Source organism: Gadus morhua, chromosome 4, assembly GCF_902167405.1.
Source record: "Gadus morhua chromosome 4, gadMor3.0, whole genome shotgun sequence".
NCBI classification, from domain to species: Eukaryota; Metazoa; Chordata; class Actinopteri; order Gadiformes; family Gadidae; genus Gadus; species Gadus morhua.
Window position 1 is genome coordinate 7,235,649 of NC_044051.1, and position 15,855 is coordinate 7,251,503.

The 15,855-nt window shown below is 49.2% G+C and overlaps 1 protein-coding gene across 1 annotated transcript; it reads left to right on the forward strand.

The window, feature by feature from the left end:
• The first annotated feature begins 67 nt into the window (after positions 1–67).
• On the forward strand, positions 68–15,138 carry gys2 (glycogen synthase 2). Its single transcript, XM_030353278.1, has 16 exons — positions 68–365; positions 2,026–2,207; positions 2,877–3,068; positions 3,634–3,819; positions 5,260–5,404; positions 6,163–6,280; positions 6,502–6,622; positions 7,034–7,140; positions 8,280–8,339; positions 8,544–8,622; positions 11,176–11,289; positions 11,605–11,731; positions 12,522–12,617; positions 12,921–13,084; positions 13,717–13,797; positions 14,866–15,138. Exons 1-16 carry the CDS (start codon positions 242–244, stop codon positions 15,097–15,099), a joined length of 2,130 nt encoding a protein of 709 aa, XP_030209138.1. The 5' UTR covers positions 68–241; the 3' UTR covers positions 15,100–15,138.
• Positions 15,139–15,855: the final 717 nt, after the last annotated feature.

Sequence of the window (15,855 nt, forward strand, 5' to 3'; positions counted from 1 at the left end):
CAACAGTTTCATCATTTGACACGGGCAGACGGCTATGAAGTGTTTGTTTGGCCCTGGTGGGAGGGGCCGGCCCCTGACCCCTCAACCAATCACCTCGCTGCGTCCCAATTGAATAGTGGTGAACTCTGGGCCCGCCGCTGTTTGCACAGTGGAACAGCTGTGTTCAAACAGTGACCCGAACACGGTCCGCACGGTCGTTAGGGGAGCCTCGTTAGACAACAGGACCCTCCGACGCCTCACCATGCCGCTGGCCCGATCCTTCTCCATGACCTCCCTGAGCGGGGTGCTGCCCCAGTGGGACGAGGAGGACCTCCCCGTGGACGACCTGCTGCTCTTCGAGGTCGCCTGGGAGGTCACCAACAAAGGTCAGGCTCGAACGCTAACGTCCGCAATGTCACGGTGATGTCACGCCGACGTAATGCTAATGTCTGCTAACGCCACGATAACGTCAAGCTAATGCACTTTAATGCACCGCCAACGTCCCACTAACGTAAAACCGACCAAAAGTTAACATCACGCTATCGTCATGCTAATGTCGGCTAACATCACGCTGATGCACTTGCAAAATGCAACGCTGACGTCACACTAACTTTAAGCTTACGTAATAATAGCGTAAAGCTAAGGCAATGCTAACGTCATGGTAATGTCATGCTAACCAGGCGGTCTAAGCCGGCCTCCTCTGACCCGTCTGTCCGTCTTATCTCTGTGGATCATGCGTCGCACGATGACGGACAGGTGTCAGTCGAAGGGAAAACACAGTTTCTCTGCAGTAGTGGGTCCACATGTAGAGACGTCTGTATTAACGCAAGGGGATCCTCTTTGAGTCGCTCTGCTGGTGCTCTATTGAGGTGTGAGCGTTGGGGCCGTGATGGAGGGGAGCCAAACGGCCAAGTCCTGAGCAGGCCCGTAGTGACCGTACGGCTGGGGACGCCCCTCTGGAGTTACTGGACACACACACAAACACACACGCACACCTAAGGACATACACATGAACACGCATAGACACACACACACACCCCTAAGGACATCCACATAAACACACGCACACACACCTAAGGACATACACATAAACACACACACACACACACACACACACACACACACACACACACACACACACACATCCCTAAGGCCATACACATAAGCACACACACACAAAACACACACCACACATACAGGGAGGAAAGATTGTGGTAATCTTTAAAACTGTCAATCTGATCCCTTCTCGAATGACAGACACACATTCTAACATTGTGTTTCAATTACAATTTTGATGGCATGAATTTTCTGGTCCGTATTTTGACCACCTGGATGTGAATATCATATTTTGAATATCTGCAACCTAAATTTGTTTGTGGATGTTATTTCTTCATGTTTGCTTTTAGAATTCAAAACATTATGACAGTGATTTGCTTCCATAGTCGGGCATGATTTAATGCCAATTAATTATTGACTGAGTGAATTAATGTGTGGTGGAAAATTATCTGTGAGCGGGAGTCTGCTGGTTTATAGTATGTATGTATGTTTGTGTGTGTGTGTGTGTGTGTGTGTGTGTGTGTGTGTGTGTGTGTGTGTGTGTGTGTGTGTGTGTGTGTGTGTGTGTGTGTGTGTGTGTGTGTGTGTGTGTGTGTGTGTGTGTGTGTGTATAAATATATGAGGGTGTACTGTGGTCTGTGGGACCATGTATTCATGATTTAGCCATTGTAGTTTATAGTCAATCAGGGGCCAATCAGGAGCCTATGTTGGTTTTGGGCTCTGACGGCGTCAACTCAAAGTGGTCAGTTTAAACATTTATACAAGATCCATTTGGAAAGCTGGTATGTACAGCAATATATATAATTTAAAAACAAAACATTACAATAAGAATGCATTAATTAGGTTTTAAGTGCTTTAAATTGACTGATTATTGGCGTTTTCCAATCGCTGAACTCAAATTACGTTGATTCCACTCTGGGTAACGCGTCTTCTTGTAACAGCGAAGACGCCTTTAGATGTAGTAAACAGAGTGATGCTTCGTGCTCTCAGTGGGGGGCATCTACACGGTGATCCAGACCAAGGCCAAGATCACGGTGGACGAGTGGGGGGAGAACTACTTCATGATGGGGCCGTACTACGAGCACAACTTCCAGACCCAGGTGGAGGCGTGCGAGGCCCCGCTCCCCGCCATCAGGGGCGCCATGGACGCGCTCATCAGCAACGGCTGCCAGGTCCTTACTCGCATCATAATAGACGTGTACTTACACTAAGCAATTATCTATTAGACTTTTAGTTATTATGCTTAGTAATATTATGCATTATCTTTTATATTTTGTCTATACTTACATTATTGTAGTACATTTATTATCTGTATATTTAGAATGCTTTTATTTAAGATTATACATTTCTTTTATACATCAGTCGTGTTAAGATTTCTTATTTTATAGCGTATTATACAATATACAATAATATAAAAATTTGCCACAAGATGGCAGTCTAACATCAATCTTAAAGAAATGTGTAATCCTACGAAATAAACAAACATCTATATTTTCGTAAATATATATGTATATCTGAATCTAATCTAAATGTAAATATCTATATCTATTTTATACATAAATATTGTTATATATTACAAGTATTGTATTGCTCCAGTGTATTTTGTTTCTATTCTCTATTTGATTATATTTTTTGTGTCTGTTTGTGCGTGTTTCTGTGCTGGTGTTTGTGCGTCTGTGTGTGGGTGTGTGTGTGTGTGTGTGCGAGTGTGTATGTGTGTGTGTGCTTGCATGTGTGTGTGCGTCTGCGCATGCCTGCTTGCGTGTTCATGCATGTCTGTGCCTCTGCGCGTGCGTGCCCGTGCATATGCGTGTGTGTCTGCACGTGCGTGCGTGTCCCAGGTGTTCTTCGGCCGCTGGCTGATCGAGGGCAGCCCCTACGTGCTTCTGTTCGACGTGGGCGGGGCCTCCGGGAACCTGGACCGCTGGAAGGGTGACCTCTGGGACTCCTGCAACATCGGCCTGCCCTCCCAGGACCACGAGGCGGGCGACGCCCTGATCCTGGGCTCCCTGGTCGCCTGGTTCTTCAAAGAGGTTCCTCCTCTCTGTTCCTTTGACGGATCTGAGCTTTGACGGACAGAGGAGCTTAAACACTGCGTTCTGATTGGTCCAATCGGCCCTGTATAGATAGATAGATAGATAGGAACTTTAATGATCCCTCTGGAAGGTTCCTTCAAGAAATTGCACTTCCAGCAGCAGTAAACGCCATGTTACAAATAGAATAAGAGTTAAAAACAAGTATAAATGATTGCATTGTGTATTGTTTAAGGCAGCACAATTTTGTAGTCTTGCTGTTTGATATGTGAGTACAGGAAACCGGTTCCCTGTCGATCGCACTGCGTTATACCCACAAAGCACTGGAAAATATGTTTAGAGCAGATGCACACCAATTTCGCACTGTTACCCATGATGCACCAGGGTTTTCAGTGTCATTTGGTTTATCCAATTGAGATGGTTTCCTTATGTACTGCTAAACATTAGCTGAGGAAACTCTTATGCTATAATTTAAGATAATAAATAGATCCTAATGAAAGATTTAAGAGTTGTATTTTGAGTGTCACCTGACCACGTCTCACTGGTCTCTGCTCATTGGCTGTAGCTGACGGATCGCCTTGGCGACGCCCCCAACGTCATCGCTCACTTCCACGAGTGGCAGGCGGGCGCCGGGCTCATCCTGTCCCGCGCCCGCAAGATCCCCATGGCGACGGTGTTCACCACGCACGCCACCCTGCTGGGGCGCTACCTCTGCGCCGGGAACGTGGACTTTTACAACAACCTGGGCAAGGTGGGGGCGCGCACACACACACACACACACACACACACACACACACACACACACACACACACACACACAGACACACACACACACACACAGACACACACACAGACACACACACACACACGAAGGCAGGCAAACACACTCCTAAAACACACGCACGCAGAAACATAGACACGCGAAAACACATGCAAAAACATATGCGCACATAATCACACACATGCAAAAAAAAAATACACACACACCCTTCTAAAACCACCTCAACAAGGTGAACACAGCCACACACGCAGACACATGCAAACACACAGACACACACCACGTGCACAAACAAACACACACACACACAAACACACATATGTGCAAGCACACACGCAAACACTCACACTCACACACGTAGACACCCACACAACGGAAACGCTGACTTCAACGACAACTTCGACAAGGAGTAGGAGAGCACACATGTGCCCCCCTCCCCGGCCCCCACACGCCTTCCGTGTGCTCCGTTGCTCCGCTCGGTGCTGGAGCCTGAAGGTCAGCTCATAGCTAAAGGTTGCGCGCTAACAGGCTCCGGTAATTGACAGCTGCTTGTCTCGGAGCGGGAGCAGAGCGCTGAGTGTTACTGAGCGCCCGACGGGCGTCAGAGCCCCGCTGGTACCTGCACCGCTGACCGCACCAAACGTAAACAGATCTCAGCTGGAGCCTCGTTAATGGACAGGGGTCATCAACCTCGTTACTGAGGAGGGGACGTTCATTAGATTACACTGAGAGAATTATTATAGAGGGAGAGAGGGGCTTGTAATAATGTGATGGCACTTGACCACTTTGTTTTTCATTTTCATTTAATGTTCATGAACATTAAAGCTTACTTTATTCATTAAGATACTGTATCTACGTATGTATATATCTAGAAGATGCTGTCAACATCATTTCGTCAAAAGGATCTTTCTTTGGGTCTTTGTTTCACGTAGAGAAGGAGAAAGGCTCTCAGGAATAAGTAGTAAAATCCCTCTCACATAATTGTGTCGTCTAACAAAACACACAAACAAACGGATACAAATCGAACTCGTAGGAGAGACGGATATGACGTATTGAGATGTAGAACAACGGCACCTAACCATGGACTGGTGCTGAAGATGGCCCCCACAGACTCTAGCCCCCGTGCTCCATAGCCCCTCAGCCCCAGGGGACCCCCTGCCCTAGGCACCCCAACATTGGGCCAGTGGACCACACTCGCTGGGGGTCCCGACCATAGAGTGTAGAACGTAGAATCCGTGTGGGCCATCTTCAGCAAACAGCTCATGTGGCCACTTAATAAGTAATATCCATCTCTCTTCCGGGTTGATTTGTATTTGTTTTGCAGCACAGTTATTTGAAAGCGATTTGACTTCTTATTCCTGAGCTCCAGGGGACGGCCCCGTTGACCCGTCCGTCCTGCTGCGTGTGTTCCAGTTTGACATCGACCGGGAGGCGGGCGAGAGGCAGATCTACCACCGCTACTGCCTGGAGCGGGCGGCGGTGCACTGCGCCCACGTCTTCACCACCGTGTCCCAGATCACGGCCGTGGAGGCCCAGCACATCCTGCAGAGGAAGCCAGGTGGGGACCGCCTTCACTGCGACACCGCTGTGTTGGTTGAAGGAACCCTGCAGCCGGTCTCGTGGTGAAGACAGGTGGGGACCGCCTTCACTGCGACACCGCTGTGTTGGTTGAAGGAACCCTGCAGCCGGTCTCGGGGTGAAGCCAGGTAGGGGGACCGTCTTCACTGCGACACCGCTGTGTTGGTTGAAGGAACCCTGCAGCCGGTCTCGTGGTGAAGCCAGGTGGGGACCGTCTTCACCGCGACACCGGTGCATTGGTCGTAGGAACCTTAGAGCCGGTCTCGTGGTGAAGCCAGGTGGGGACCGCCTTCACCGCGACACCGCTGTGTTGGTCGCATGAACTCTGCAGCCGGTGGGGACCATCTTCACCGCGACACCGCTGTGTTGGTTGAAGGAACCTCACAGCCGGTCTCGTGTTGAGGCCAGTTGGGGGCCGTCTTCACCGCAACACCGCTGTGTTGTTGAAGGAACCCTGCAGCCGGTCTCGTGGTGAAGCCAGGTGGGGACCGTCTTCACCGCGACACCGGTGCATTGGTCGTAGGAACCTTGCAGCCGGTCTCGTGGTGAAGCCAGGTAGGGGGACCGTCTTCACCGCTACACCGGTCGAAGAAACCCTGCAGCCGGTGTTGTGGTGAAGCCAGGTGGGGACTGCCTTCACCGCAACACCGGCGCTGTGCTATTCTTGTATTCAGTGTAACCCTGTCCAGTGTTCTTCAGCCCCTCACCCTGGTCCTGTTCCTCTGTTCCTCGGTCCAGACGTGATCACCCCCAACGGGCTGAACGTGAAGAAGTTCTCTGCCATGCACGAGTTCCAGAACATGCACTGCAGCAGCAAGGCCCGCATCCAGGAGTTTGTCAGGGGACACTTCTACGGGTGAGTGTTGATGGGGGCCCCCACCCTTCACCCAATTAGGACTTCAGGGTTTTCTTATGAAACAGAATGTTAAAGGGAATTCAACCCAGAATGCAGAATGCAGTTTTAGACTAAATTGTTAAACAAATTATTGTGAAAAAATATATGATGCCAGTTATTGCAGGATATATAAAGATAATTTTTACGTTGTCTACCTTTATATGTCCCGTCCTCCCTGGCAGACATCTGGACTTCAACCTGGAGAAGACGCTGTACTTCTTCATCGCCGGCCGTTACGAGTTCTCCAACAAGGGAGCGGATCTTTTCCTGGAGGCTCTCTCAAGACTCAACTACCTGCTCAGAGTAAGAATCTAACCCCTATCAAGCCATACTTAGGCTCTTTTAACTAACTACCTGCTCAGAGTAAGAAGCCTACCCCTTTCAAGCGTCATCAAGGCTCTCAAAGCTCAACTACCTGCTCAGAGTGTGAAGCTAACCCCTATCAGGCTTTATATAGGTCCACCTGCTCAGAGTAAGAAGCTAACCCCTATCAAGCCTTATATAGGCTATTTTAACTAACTACCTGCTCAGAGTAAGGAGGCTGTAAGCCCTGTCAAGTCTTATCAAGCCTTATTAAGGCTTTAAACTCATCTAGCATCACACGCTTCACGCTTTACAGTGAAGTTTTAAGAGGGCCAGTGGTACTAAGTTCTGATCTTCATTTCTCTCTCGCTCTCTCTCTCCCTCCCTTCCCCCCTCCCCCCCCCCCCCCAGGTCCATAAGGAAGATGTCACCGTTGTGGTGTTCTTCATCATGCCCGCTAAAACAAACAACTTCAATGTGGAGTCCCTGAAGGGACAAGCCATACGCAAACAGCTTTGGTAAGAAAGTAGGATCACACACGTGAGCGCACATACACGTGCACACTGTCCCCTTCCAGAGACATGTCTCACTCTCCTGTCCTCCAGGGACATGTCTCACTCTCCTGTCTCACTCTCCTGTCCTCCAGAGACATGTCTCACTCTCCTGTCTCACTCTCCTGTCCTCCAGAGACATGTCTCACTCTCCTGTCCTCCAGGGACATGTCTCACTCTCCTGTCTCACTCTCCTGTCTTGTGCCCTCCAGGGACATGTCTCACTCTCCTGTCCTCCAGAGACTTGTCTCACTCTCCTGTCCTCCAGAGGCATGTCTCACCCTCCTGTCTTGTGTCCTCCAGAGACATTTCTCACTCTCCTGTCTCACTCTCCTGTCCTCAAGGGATATGTCTCACTCTCCTGTCTCACTCTCCTGTCTTGTGTCCCCCTCCAGGGACATGTCTCACTCTCCTGTCCTCCAGGGACATGTCTCACTCTCCTGTCCTCCAAGGAACATGTCTCACTCTCCTGTCCTCCAGGGACATGTCTCACTCTCCTGTCCTCCAGAGCCATGTCTCACACTCCTGTCCTCCAGAGACATGTCACACTCCTGTCTCACTCTCCTGTCTTGTGTCCTCCAGGGACATGTCTCACTCTCCTGTCCTCCAGGGACATGTCTCACTCTCCTGTCCTCCGGGGACATGTCTCACTCTCCTGTCCTCCAGAGACATGTCTCACACTCCTGTCCTCCAGAGACATGTCACACTCCTGTCTCACTCTCCTGTCTTGTGTCCTCCAGGGACATGTCTCACTCTCCTGTCCTCCAGAGACATGTCTCACTCTCCTGTCCTCCAAGGACGCTCTCCTGTCTCACTCTCCTGTCCTCCAGGGACATGTCTCACTCTCCTGTCCTCCAGGGACGCTCTCCTGTCTCACTCTCCTGTCCTCCAGGGACGCTCTCCTGTCTCACTCTCCTGTCCTCCAGGGACATGTCTCACTCTCCTGTCTCACTCTCCTGTCCTCCAGGGACATGTCTCACTCTCCTGTCTCACTCTCCTGTCCTCCAGGGACATGTCTCACTCTCCTGTCTCACTCTCCTGTCCTCCAGGGACACTCTCCTATCTCACCCTCCTGTCTATCTCCCCTGTCTTGTGTCCCCCTCCAGGGACACGGCCCAAGGCATGAAGGAGAAGTTTGGGAAGCGTCTGTACGAGGCTCTGCTGAAGTGGGTCCCGCTCCTCTCTACACTAGCGTTCTCTCCAACACCCACTAGGACTAGTTCTGTTCCATTATTTATATTAACCGGTACATGAGTGTTTAGCAAGCCAGGCAGAAAGGAGTGATGATGACTTTGATAGCTATGCGATGAATAGGTCAAATGTTAATCAATATAATTTCAAACATATAATTTATAATTTTTTGTGTGCAGGGGGGAAATCCCAGAGATGAACAACATCCTGGACCGCGATGACTTCAGCGTCATGAAGAGAGCCATCTATGCCACTCAGGTACCGGGGCTGGCTGGCGGGCTCCCCTCTTTCCTTTTCTGTTCAAATTCTATTTCCTATTCTACATCCTCTTCTTCTTCCAATCCTGCACATTTCTCTTCAGATTCCTCTTCATTGTTGTTGAATCTCGTGGCCTGGTTGTATTGGATTGCTGCCATCGTCTCTCAGAGCAGAAATAAGCAATTGATTTACCATAAAATAGATGAATGGCGTGCTTTAGCACACACACACACACACACACACACACACACACACACACACACACACACACACACACACACACACACACACACACACACACACACACACACACACACACACACACACACACACACACACACACACATACACACACACACACACACACACACGTCAATCTGTTGTGCTTTTGGTTTATATTTATTGTAATAAGTCACCGTTGCTGTGGGTGAATATTAGGTTTTATTCCAAACTGATATGATATTGCCCTTAGCTACACTAACAATGTATATAAACCTTTTAAGTCTTCAAATGTCAGATTTTATGATGTGCCCTTATCTCATGTGTACGAGTTAAATTTGAAATGAAGTTTATTCACAGCTACAACAGGAAGGATGTTGATTTACTATTTATTTAAAAAATAGTAAACCGCACCGTCTAAACAGTGTCCTAGTTCATAAACTTTACAGATAAACATCCTCATGGTCATAAAGATACAGGCTACCTGTCTGCCTCCTCTCATCACGTTCTGCCCTGAGAAGTGTCATGGTGCCTCTATCTATCCATTACGACGCCAGGGATTCCCTCGAGCAAACATGAATGAACGAATGAGAGTAATGAGGTAATCACATCCCGGCCGAGCCACGTGATTGGTCGAGGGAGAGGATGTGGGTGCGGAGGGGGCCGGCCCTCGCTGGTCGATGGCATTCTTAAAGGCAGAGCCGCCGATACCGGAACCTTTCTCAATTAAAGGAATTTATGTCCACGTCAATATTCCAGGAAATGGAATGCCGGGGGGGGAATTGATCGAGGGGGGGGTTAATGGAAATAGTGCGGGGGGGGGGGGGGGGGGGGGGGACAAACTTGTGAATGGGAAACGTAGCTGTGATTAATTTTCTATTAAATCTATTACTCTCGCTTTAACACACACACACACACACACACACACACACACACACACACACACACACACACACACACACACACACACACACACACACCTCCATCACTTCATGTGCTAATGCACGCCACACAGATTTTTATTATATTTATCATCACTGGTTCAAAACTTTTCCACGCATAAAATAGAAGCTGCTCTTCATCACGCAAGTGGACAGAAGCCCGAATGCGTTAGTCCACACAGGAGAATCAGTCCATTCAAGAAGGCGCAGGCGGACAGTGTAGAGGCTTGGCTGTTCTGCCCCCAACCGTACCGTACCGGGTTCGATCCCCAGTGAAGCTGATCTGTAGGCCTCCTAGGGCGATGGGCATCCCCTCCACTAATGAAAATAGTACTCCAGTAATATAAATCGATTTAATATAGTAATATAAATCTATTTTAAGATATTTTACATTTACATTTAGGGCATTTAGCAGACCTTTTTATCCAAAGTGAGTCACAATAAGTGCACTTGTCAGAAGAAAGCGAAACAACACTATATCGCTGTCGGTAAGGATGTTCACAGAACCAAGTGCCAAGCACTAACAATCGATATGTTAACCCATTCCCCGTCTAATAGCTAGGATAAGATGCTACACAATGCTAAATGACTAAACAGTTCATATTAACACAGTTCATAGTAACAAAGTTACAGTTCACAGGTGGGAAGGTAAACCAAAATTGAATCTCCAAAGTTGTCGATCCGATCCAATTTGTTCTCCCAACCTTTTTGAAACCTCCTTGAACAACAACAACAGCAGTGTGAGTCACAGTAACGTGGTGATCAGACATCATTAGCCTCTAACATATTTCATGCGTTGCAGATCGATACGGAAGTGATGAGTCCAAAAGGTTACTCTCCACGGATCATCGCCCCGTCTCATTAAACGCGGTTCAGGGGTGTTCAGGAACCATTTTGTGGGCATAAATGCGATTGATTTTCCAGTCCAGGTTTCAGGTTGGTTTAAAACCTGCGGCGGCAGCCATGATGTGGATCAGTCACACGTCGTGTGCAGTAGGAGAATTTATGTGTTGGTTACACTGTGTGAGTTTGGGTTAAACGGACACAAAAATCCGGATTTTGTTTGCGATGGCAGTATCAAATATAGTCTGTTGAGAACTTGACTCAGTTCCATGAAACAGAGCCGCTCTTAATGTATTGGGGTAATTATTTTCATGAGGCTCATGGAAGACTTTTGCTGGAATTGCTTTACTGCAATTCCCAATTATAATGTTTATTTTCTTCTTCTTCTTCTTCTCTCTCCTCATGCAATAATTCTTGTGCTCGCACTCACTCAATCACTCACTTACTCTCTCTCTCCTTCACACTTTCTATTTCACTCTTTCCCACTCTCACTCTCTTTCACACATATACACTCTCCCTGGCTCACTCTCTCCCCCACCTGTGCCCCCAGAGACACACCCTGCCCCCCGTGACGACTCACAACATGCTGGACGACGCCACCGACCCCATCCTGGCCAACGTGAGGCGCATCGGCCTCTTCAACGCCAGGAGCGACCGCGTCAAGGTAGACCCTCTCTGACCTAGGCTCATACCTCATTATCAAGGTAGGCTGGCTCTAACCTAGGCTCATACCTCATTATCAAGGTACACTCTCTAACCTAGGCTCATACCTCATTATCAAGGTAGACTCTCTAACCGAGGCTCATACCTCATTATCAAGGTAGACTCTCTAACCGAGGCTCATACCTCATTATCAAGGTAGTCTCTGAGTGTGTGGTTATGTGGTTCTAGATTGTGTTCCACCCTGAGTGTGTGTGTGTGTGTGTGGTTCTAGATCATGTTCCACTCTGAGTGTGTGTGTGTGTGTGTGTGGTTCTAGATCGTGTTCCACCCTGAGTTCCTGTCCTCCACCAGCCCCCTGCTCCCCATGGACTACGAGGAGTTTGTACGCGGCTGCAACCTCGGAGTGTTCCCGTCCTACTACGAGCCCTGGGGCTACACACCTGGTAGGCCTGTTACCGTGGTTACCGCTGTTACTACGAGCCCTGGGGATACACCCCTGGTAGGCCTGTTACCGTGGTTACCGCTGTTACTACGAGCCCTGAGGGTAGACACCTGGTAGGCCTGTTACCGTGGTTACCGCTGTTACTACGAGCCCCGGGGCTACACACCTGGTAGGCCTGTTACCGTGGTTACCACTGTTACTACGAGCCCTGGGGGTACACACCTGGTAGGCCTGTTACCGTGGTTACTATGAGCCCTGGGGGTACACACATGGTAGGCCTGCGAAACAAATTGGAAGTGAAAGAAAGTGAAACGCTCAACGTTAACCAAGATGGGAGCTGGCCTGCCATCAGACTGGACCATCAACAATGATATTACAATCTGGCTGCTGCTGGTCACAGTGGGACACCGACTAACCCAGTCTGTCTGTGTGTGTGTGTGGTGACCTAGTGTGTGTTCTGAGTTCATCCCCAGTGTGTGTGTGTGTGTGTGTGTGTGTGTGTGTGTGTGTGTGTGTGTGTGTGTGTGTGTGTGTGTGTGTGTGTGTGTGTGTGTGTGTGTGTGTGTGTGTGTGTGTGTGTGTGTGGAGCCAGTGTGTTCTGAGTTCATCCCCTGTGTGTGTGTGTGTGTGTGTGTGTGTGTGTGTGTGTGTGTGTGTGTGTTCTGAGTTCAGCCCCTGTGTGTGTGTGTGTGTGTGTGTAGACCCAGTGTGTGTGTGTGTGTGTGTGTAGACCCAGTGTGTTCTGAGTTCATCCCCAGTGTGTGTGTGTGTGTGTGTGTGTGTGTGTCCAGGGGAGTGCACTGTGATGGGGATCCCCAGTGTGACCACCAACCTGTCGGGGTTCGGCTGCTTCATGGAGGAACACGTGTCAGACCCAGCAGCATATGGTACGCACACACACGCGCAAACACACATACGCACACACACACGAGCAAACACACATGCATGCGCACATGCACACATACACGCACACATACACACACGCACATACACAAGCACAAATACACACAGGCACTTCCATAACTCTTGAGAAATTCTCTCCCTCTCTCTCCTGGTCTCCCTCTCTCTCTGGTCGCTCTCTCTGTCTCTCTCTCTTGTCTCTCTCTCTCTCTCTCTGGTCTCTCTCTGGTCTCTCTCTCTCTCTGTCTCTCTCTCTGGTCTCTCTCTGGTCTCTCTCTGGTCTCTCTCAGGTATCTATGTGGTGGACCGGCGGTTCCGCTCGGCCCATGAGTCGTGCAGTCAGCTGACTCAGTTCATGTTCGGCTTCTGCCAGCAGTCGCGGCGCCAGCGCATCATCCAGAGGAACCGCACCGAGCGGCTGTCGGACCTGCTGGACTGGAGGTTCCTGGGCAGGGTCAGTACTACACACCCAGGCTTCTGAAGGCCGCTCTCGCCAACGCAGTGGGGATGGCTTGGCTTTCCAGCCTGGATCAGGATGGAGAGTCTGAGATTTAATAGGAAGGGGTTGGAAAGCTTTGGTGTACAGCAGGCTGTACATGGCTCTGGTGAACCCATTGGCACCCGGCTGGGATTGGAGTGGATTCAGACACATTTAAAACATTTAGCAGCTTGTTTGCAAACGGGCCAAACTTACAAACAAACGAAATATGTTTGATGTATCGTTGTGTTGTTATAACCGAATTACATTACGTTTGTTTGGTTTAATGAGAGAAATACATGTTTGTTTGTGTTAATAGTGTTTGTTTGTGTTAATAATATAAATGTTTGTTTGCGTTAAAAATATAAATACACGTTTGTTTGTGTTCATATTAATAAATGTTGGTGTTAATATAAAATCATGTTTATTTGTGTTAATAAGAGAAATGCATGTTGGTTTTTGTGTTAATAAGAGAAATACATGTTTTATATAAAGACATGTTTGTGTTAACATAAAAGTTTGTTTGTGTTAATAATACAAATCTATGTTTGTGTGTGTGCTCGTCTAATGATTGGCTCCTCGGTTCTCTCCTCGCCTGTGATTGGCAGTTCTACGTCCACGCCCGCCTCCTGGCCCTCAGCCGGGCGTTTCCTGACAAGTACGAGATGGACCCCATGGCGCCCCCGAAGGTAACTAACCAGTCCTCCCAGCAGCAGCTCACAGCCCATCACAACCCCCACACCAGCACCCTGACAGGCCAAACTGGGCCTGCCTCTGACCCCCATTCCCAGCTGTAATTGACAGCCTAACATTTGGATGAGTGGTTCGGCGTTTATTTCCTCCTGCTCTACTCAGAAGCACACACACAGTCCCACGCTCATACATACACACACATGTACGCGCGCATTCAAACATACTACATCTACATACATCTACATACTGTCCTAGGATACTGTTCTAAACCACTGTTCTAGAATACTGTTCAAGAATAATGTTCTACATACTGTCCTAGGATACTGTCATAGACCACCGTTCTAGAATACTGCTCTATACTACCCGTCTAGAATAGTCTAGAATACTGCTCTATACTACCCGTCTAGAATAGTCTAGAATACTGTTCTATACTACTGCTCTATACTATTGATCTAGAATACAGTTCTATACTACTGTTCTGGAATACTGCTCTATACTACCGGTCTAGAATACTGTTCTATACTACAGTTCTATACTACAGTTCTATACTACAGTTCTATACTACACTTCTATGCTACAGTTCTATGCTACAGTTCTATGCTACACCTCTATACTACTGTTCTATATTACTGTTCTATACTACACTTCTATGCTACAGTTCTATGCTACAGTTCTATACTACACCTCTATACTACTGTTCTATATTACTGTTCTATACTACACTTCTATGCTACAGTTCTATGCTACAGTTCTATACTACAGTTCTATACTACAGTTCTATACTACTGTTCTATACTACAGTTCTATACTACACCTCTATACTACAGTTCTATGCTACAGTTCTATACTACTGTTCTATACTACAGTTCTATGCTACTGTTCTATACTACAGTTCTATACTACTGTTCTATACTACACCTCTATACTACACTTCTATGCTACAGTTCTATACTACAGTTCTATACTACAGTTCTATACTACAGTTCTATGCTACAGTTCTATACTACAGTTCTATGCTACAGTTCTACTCCACTGCCTCATCACCTCCCGCCCCCCCCCTCCAGGCCGAGGGGTTCCGGTACCCGCGGCCCTACTCCGTGCCCCCCTCCCCCTCCGCCTCCCTCCACTCCACCCCCCACCACAGCGACGCCGAGGATGACGACGACGAAGACGAGCCCTACGACGAAGACGAGGAGGCGGAGCGGGACCGCATGAACATCAAGACGCCCTTCGTACTGGGGGGGGTCCCGGGGGGCCGGAGGAGGTCGCAGCTCGTGGAGGACGAGGACGAGGACTAGACCGGGGAGGGGGGGGGACTAGACCGGACCCGGGGGGGGACTAGACCAGGGAGGGGGGGACTAAACCGGGGAGGGGGGGGGACTAGACCGGGGAGGGGGGGGGACTAGAACGGACTGGGGGGGACTAGACCGGGGAGGGGGGGGGGGACTAGACAGGGGAGGGGGGAACTAGACCGGGGAGGGGGGGGGGGGACTAGACCGGACCTGGGAGAGACTGGGGAGGGGGGGACTAGACCGGACTGGGGGGGGGGACGGGACTAGACTGGACTGGGGGGGGGAACTAGACTGGACTGGGGGGGGGAACTAGACTGGACTGGGGGGGGGAACTAGACTGGACTGGGGGGGGAACTAGACTGGACTGGGGGGGGAACTAGACCGGACTGGGGGGGGAACTAGACCGGTGAGGGGGGGGAACTAGCCCAGACCTGGGGGAGACTGAACCTGGGGTTGAACTAGAACAGACCTGGGGGAGACTGAACCTGGGGTTGAACTAGCCCAGACCTGGGGGAGACTGAACCTGGGGTTGAACTAGAACAGACCAGGGGGGACTCGACCGGACCTGGGGGGAACCACCCACAGTCTCGACACCGTCAGCAGCCTGCCATGTGTGGTGTTCCCACCACATGTTCCTGCTGAATGCTTATACCCCGTCTTCAAAACATACACCAGACAGTATGTATATTTAAACATATTGTGTTATATCAATTATATTTTAAGTATTGTTGTTGTCTGTGGACCAAGCACCTCCTGAGGGCC

Bases quoted from the DNA above. Each gene is read 5' to 3' on its own strand.
- gys2 (XM_030353278.1), top strand. From the start codon at position 242: ATGCCGCTGGCCCGATCCTTCTCCATGACCTCCCTGAGCGGGGTGCTG. The intron at 3,069-3,633 runs GTTCCTCCTCTC...CATTGGCTGTAG, and splicing joins TCGCCTGGTTCTTCAAAGAG to CTGACGGATCGCCTTGGCGA. The intron at 13,085-13,716 runs GTCAGTACTACA...TGTGATTGGCAG, and splicing joins ACTGGAGGTTCCTGGGCAGG to TTCTACGTCCACGCCCGCCT.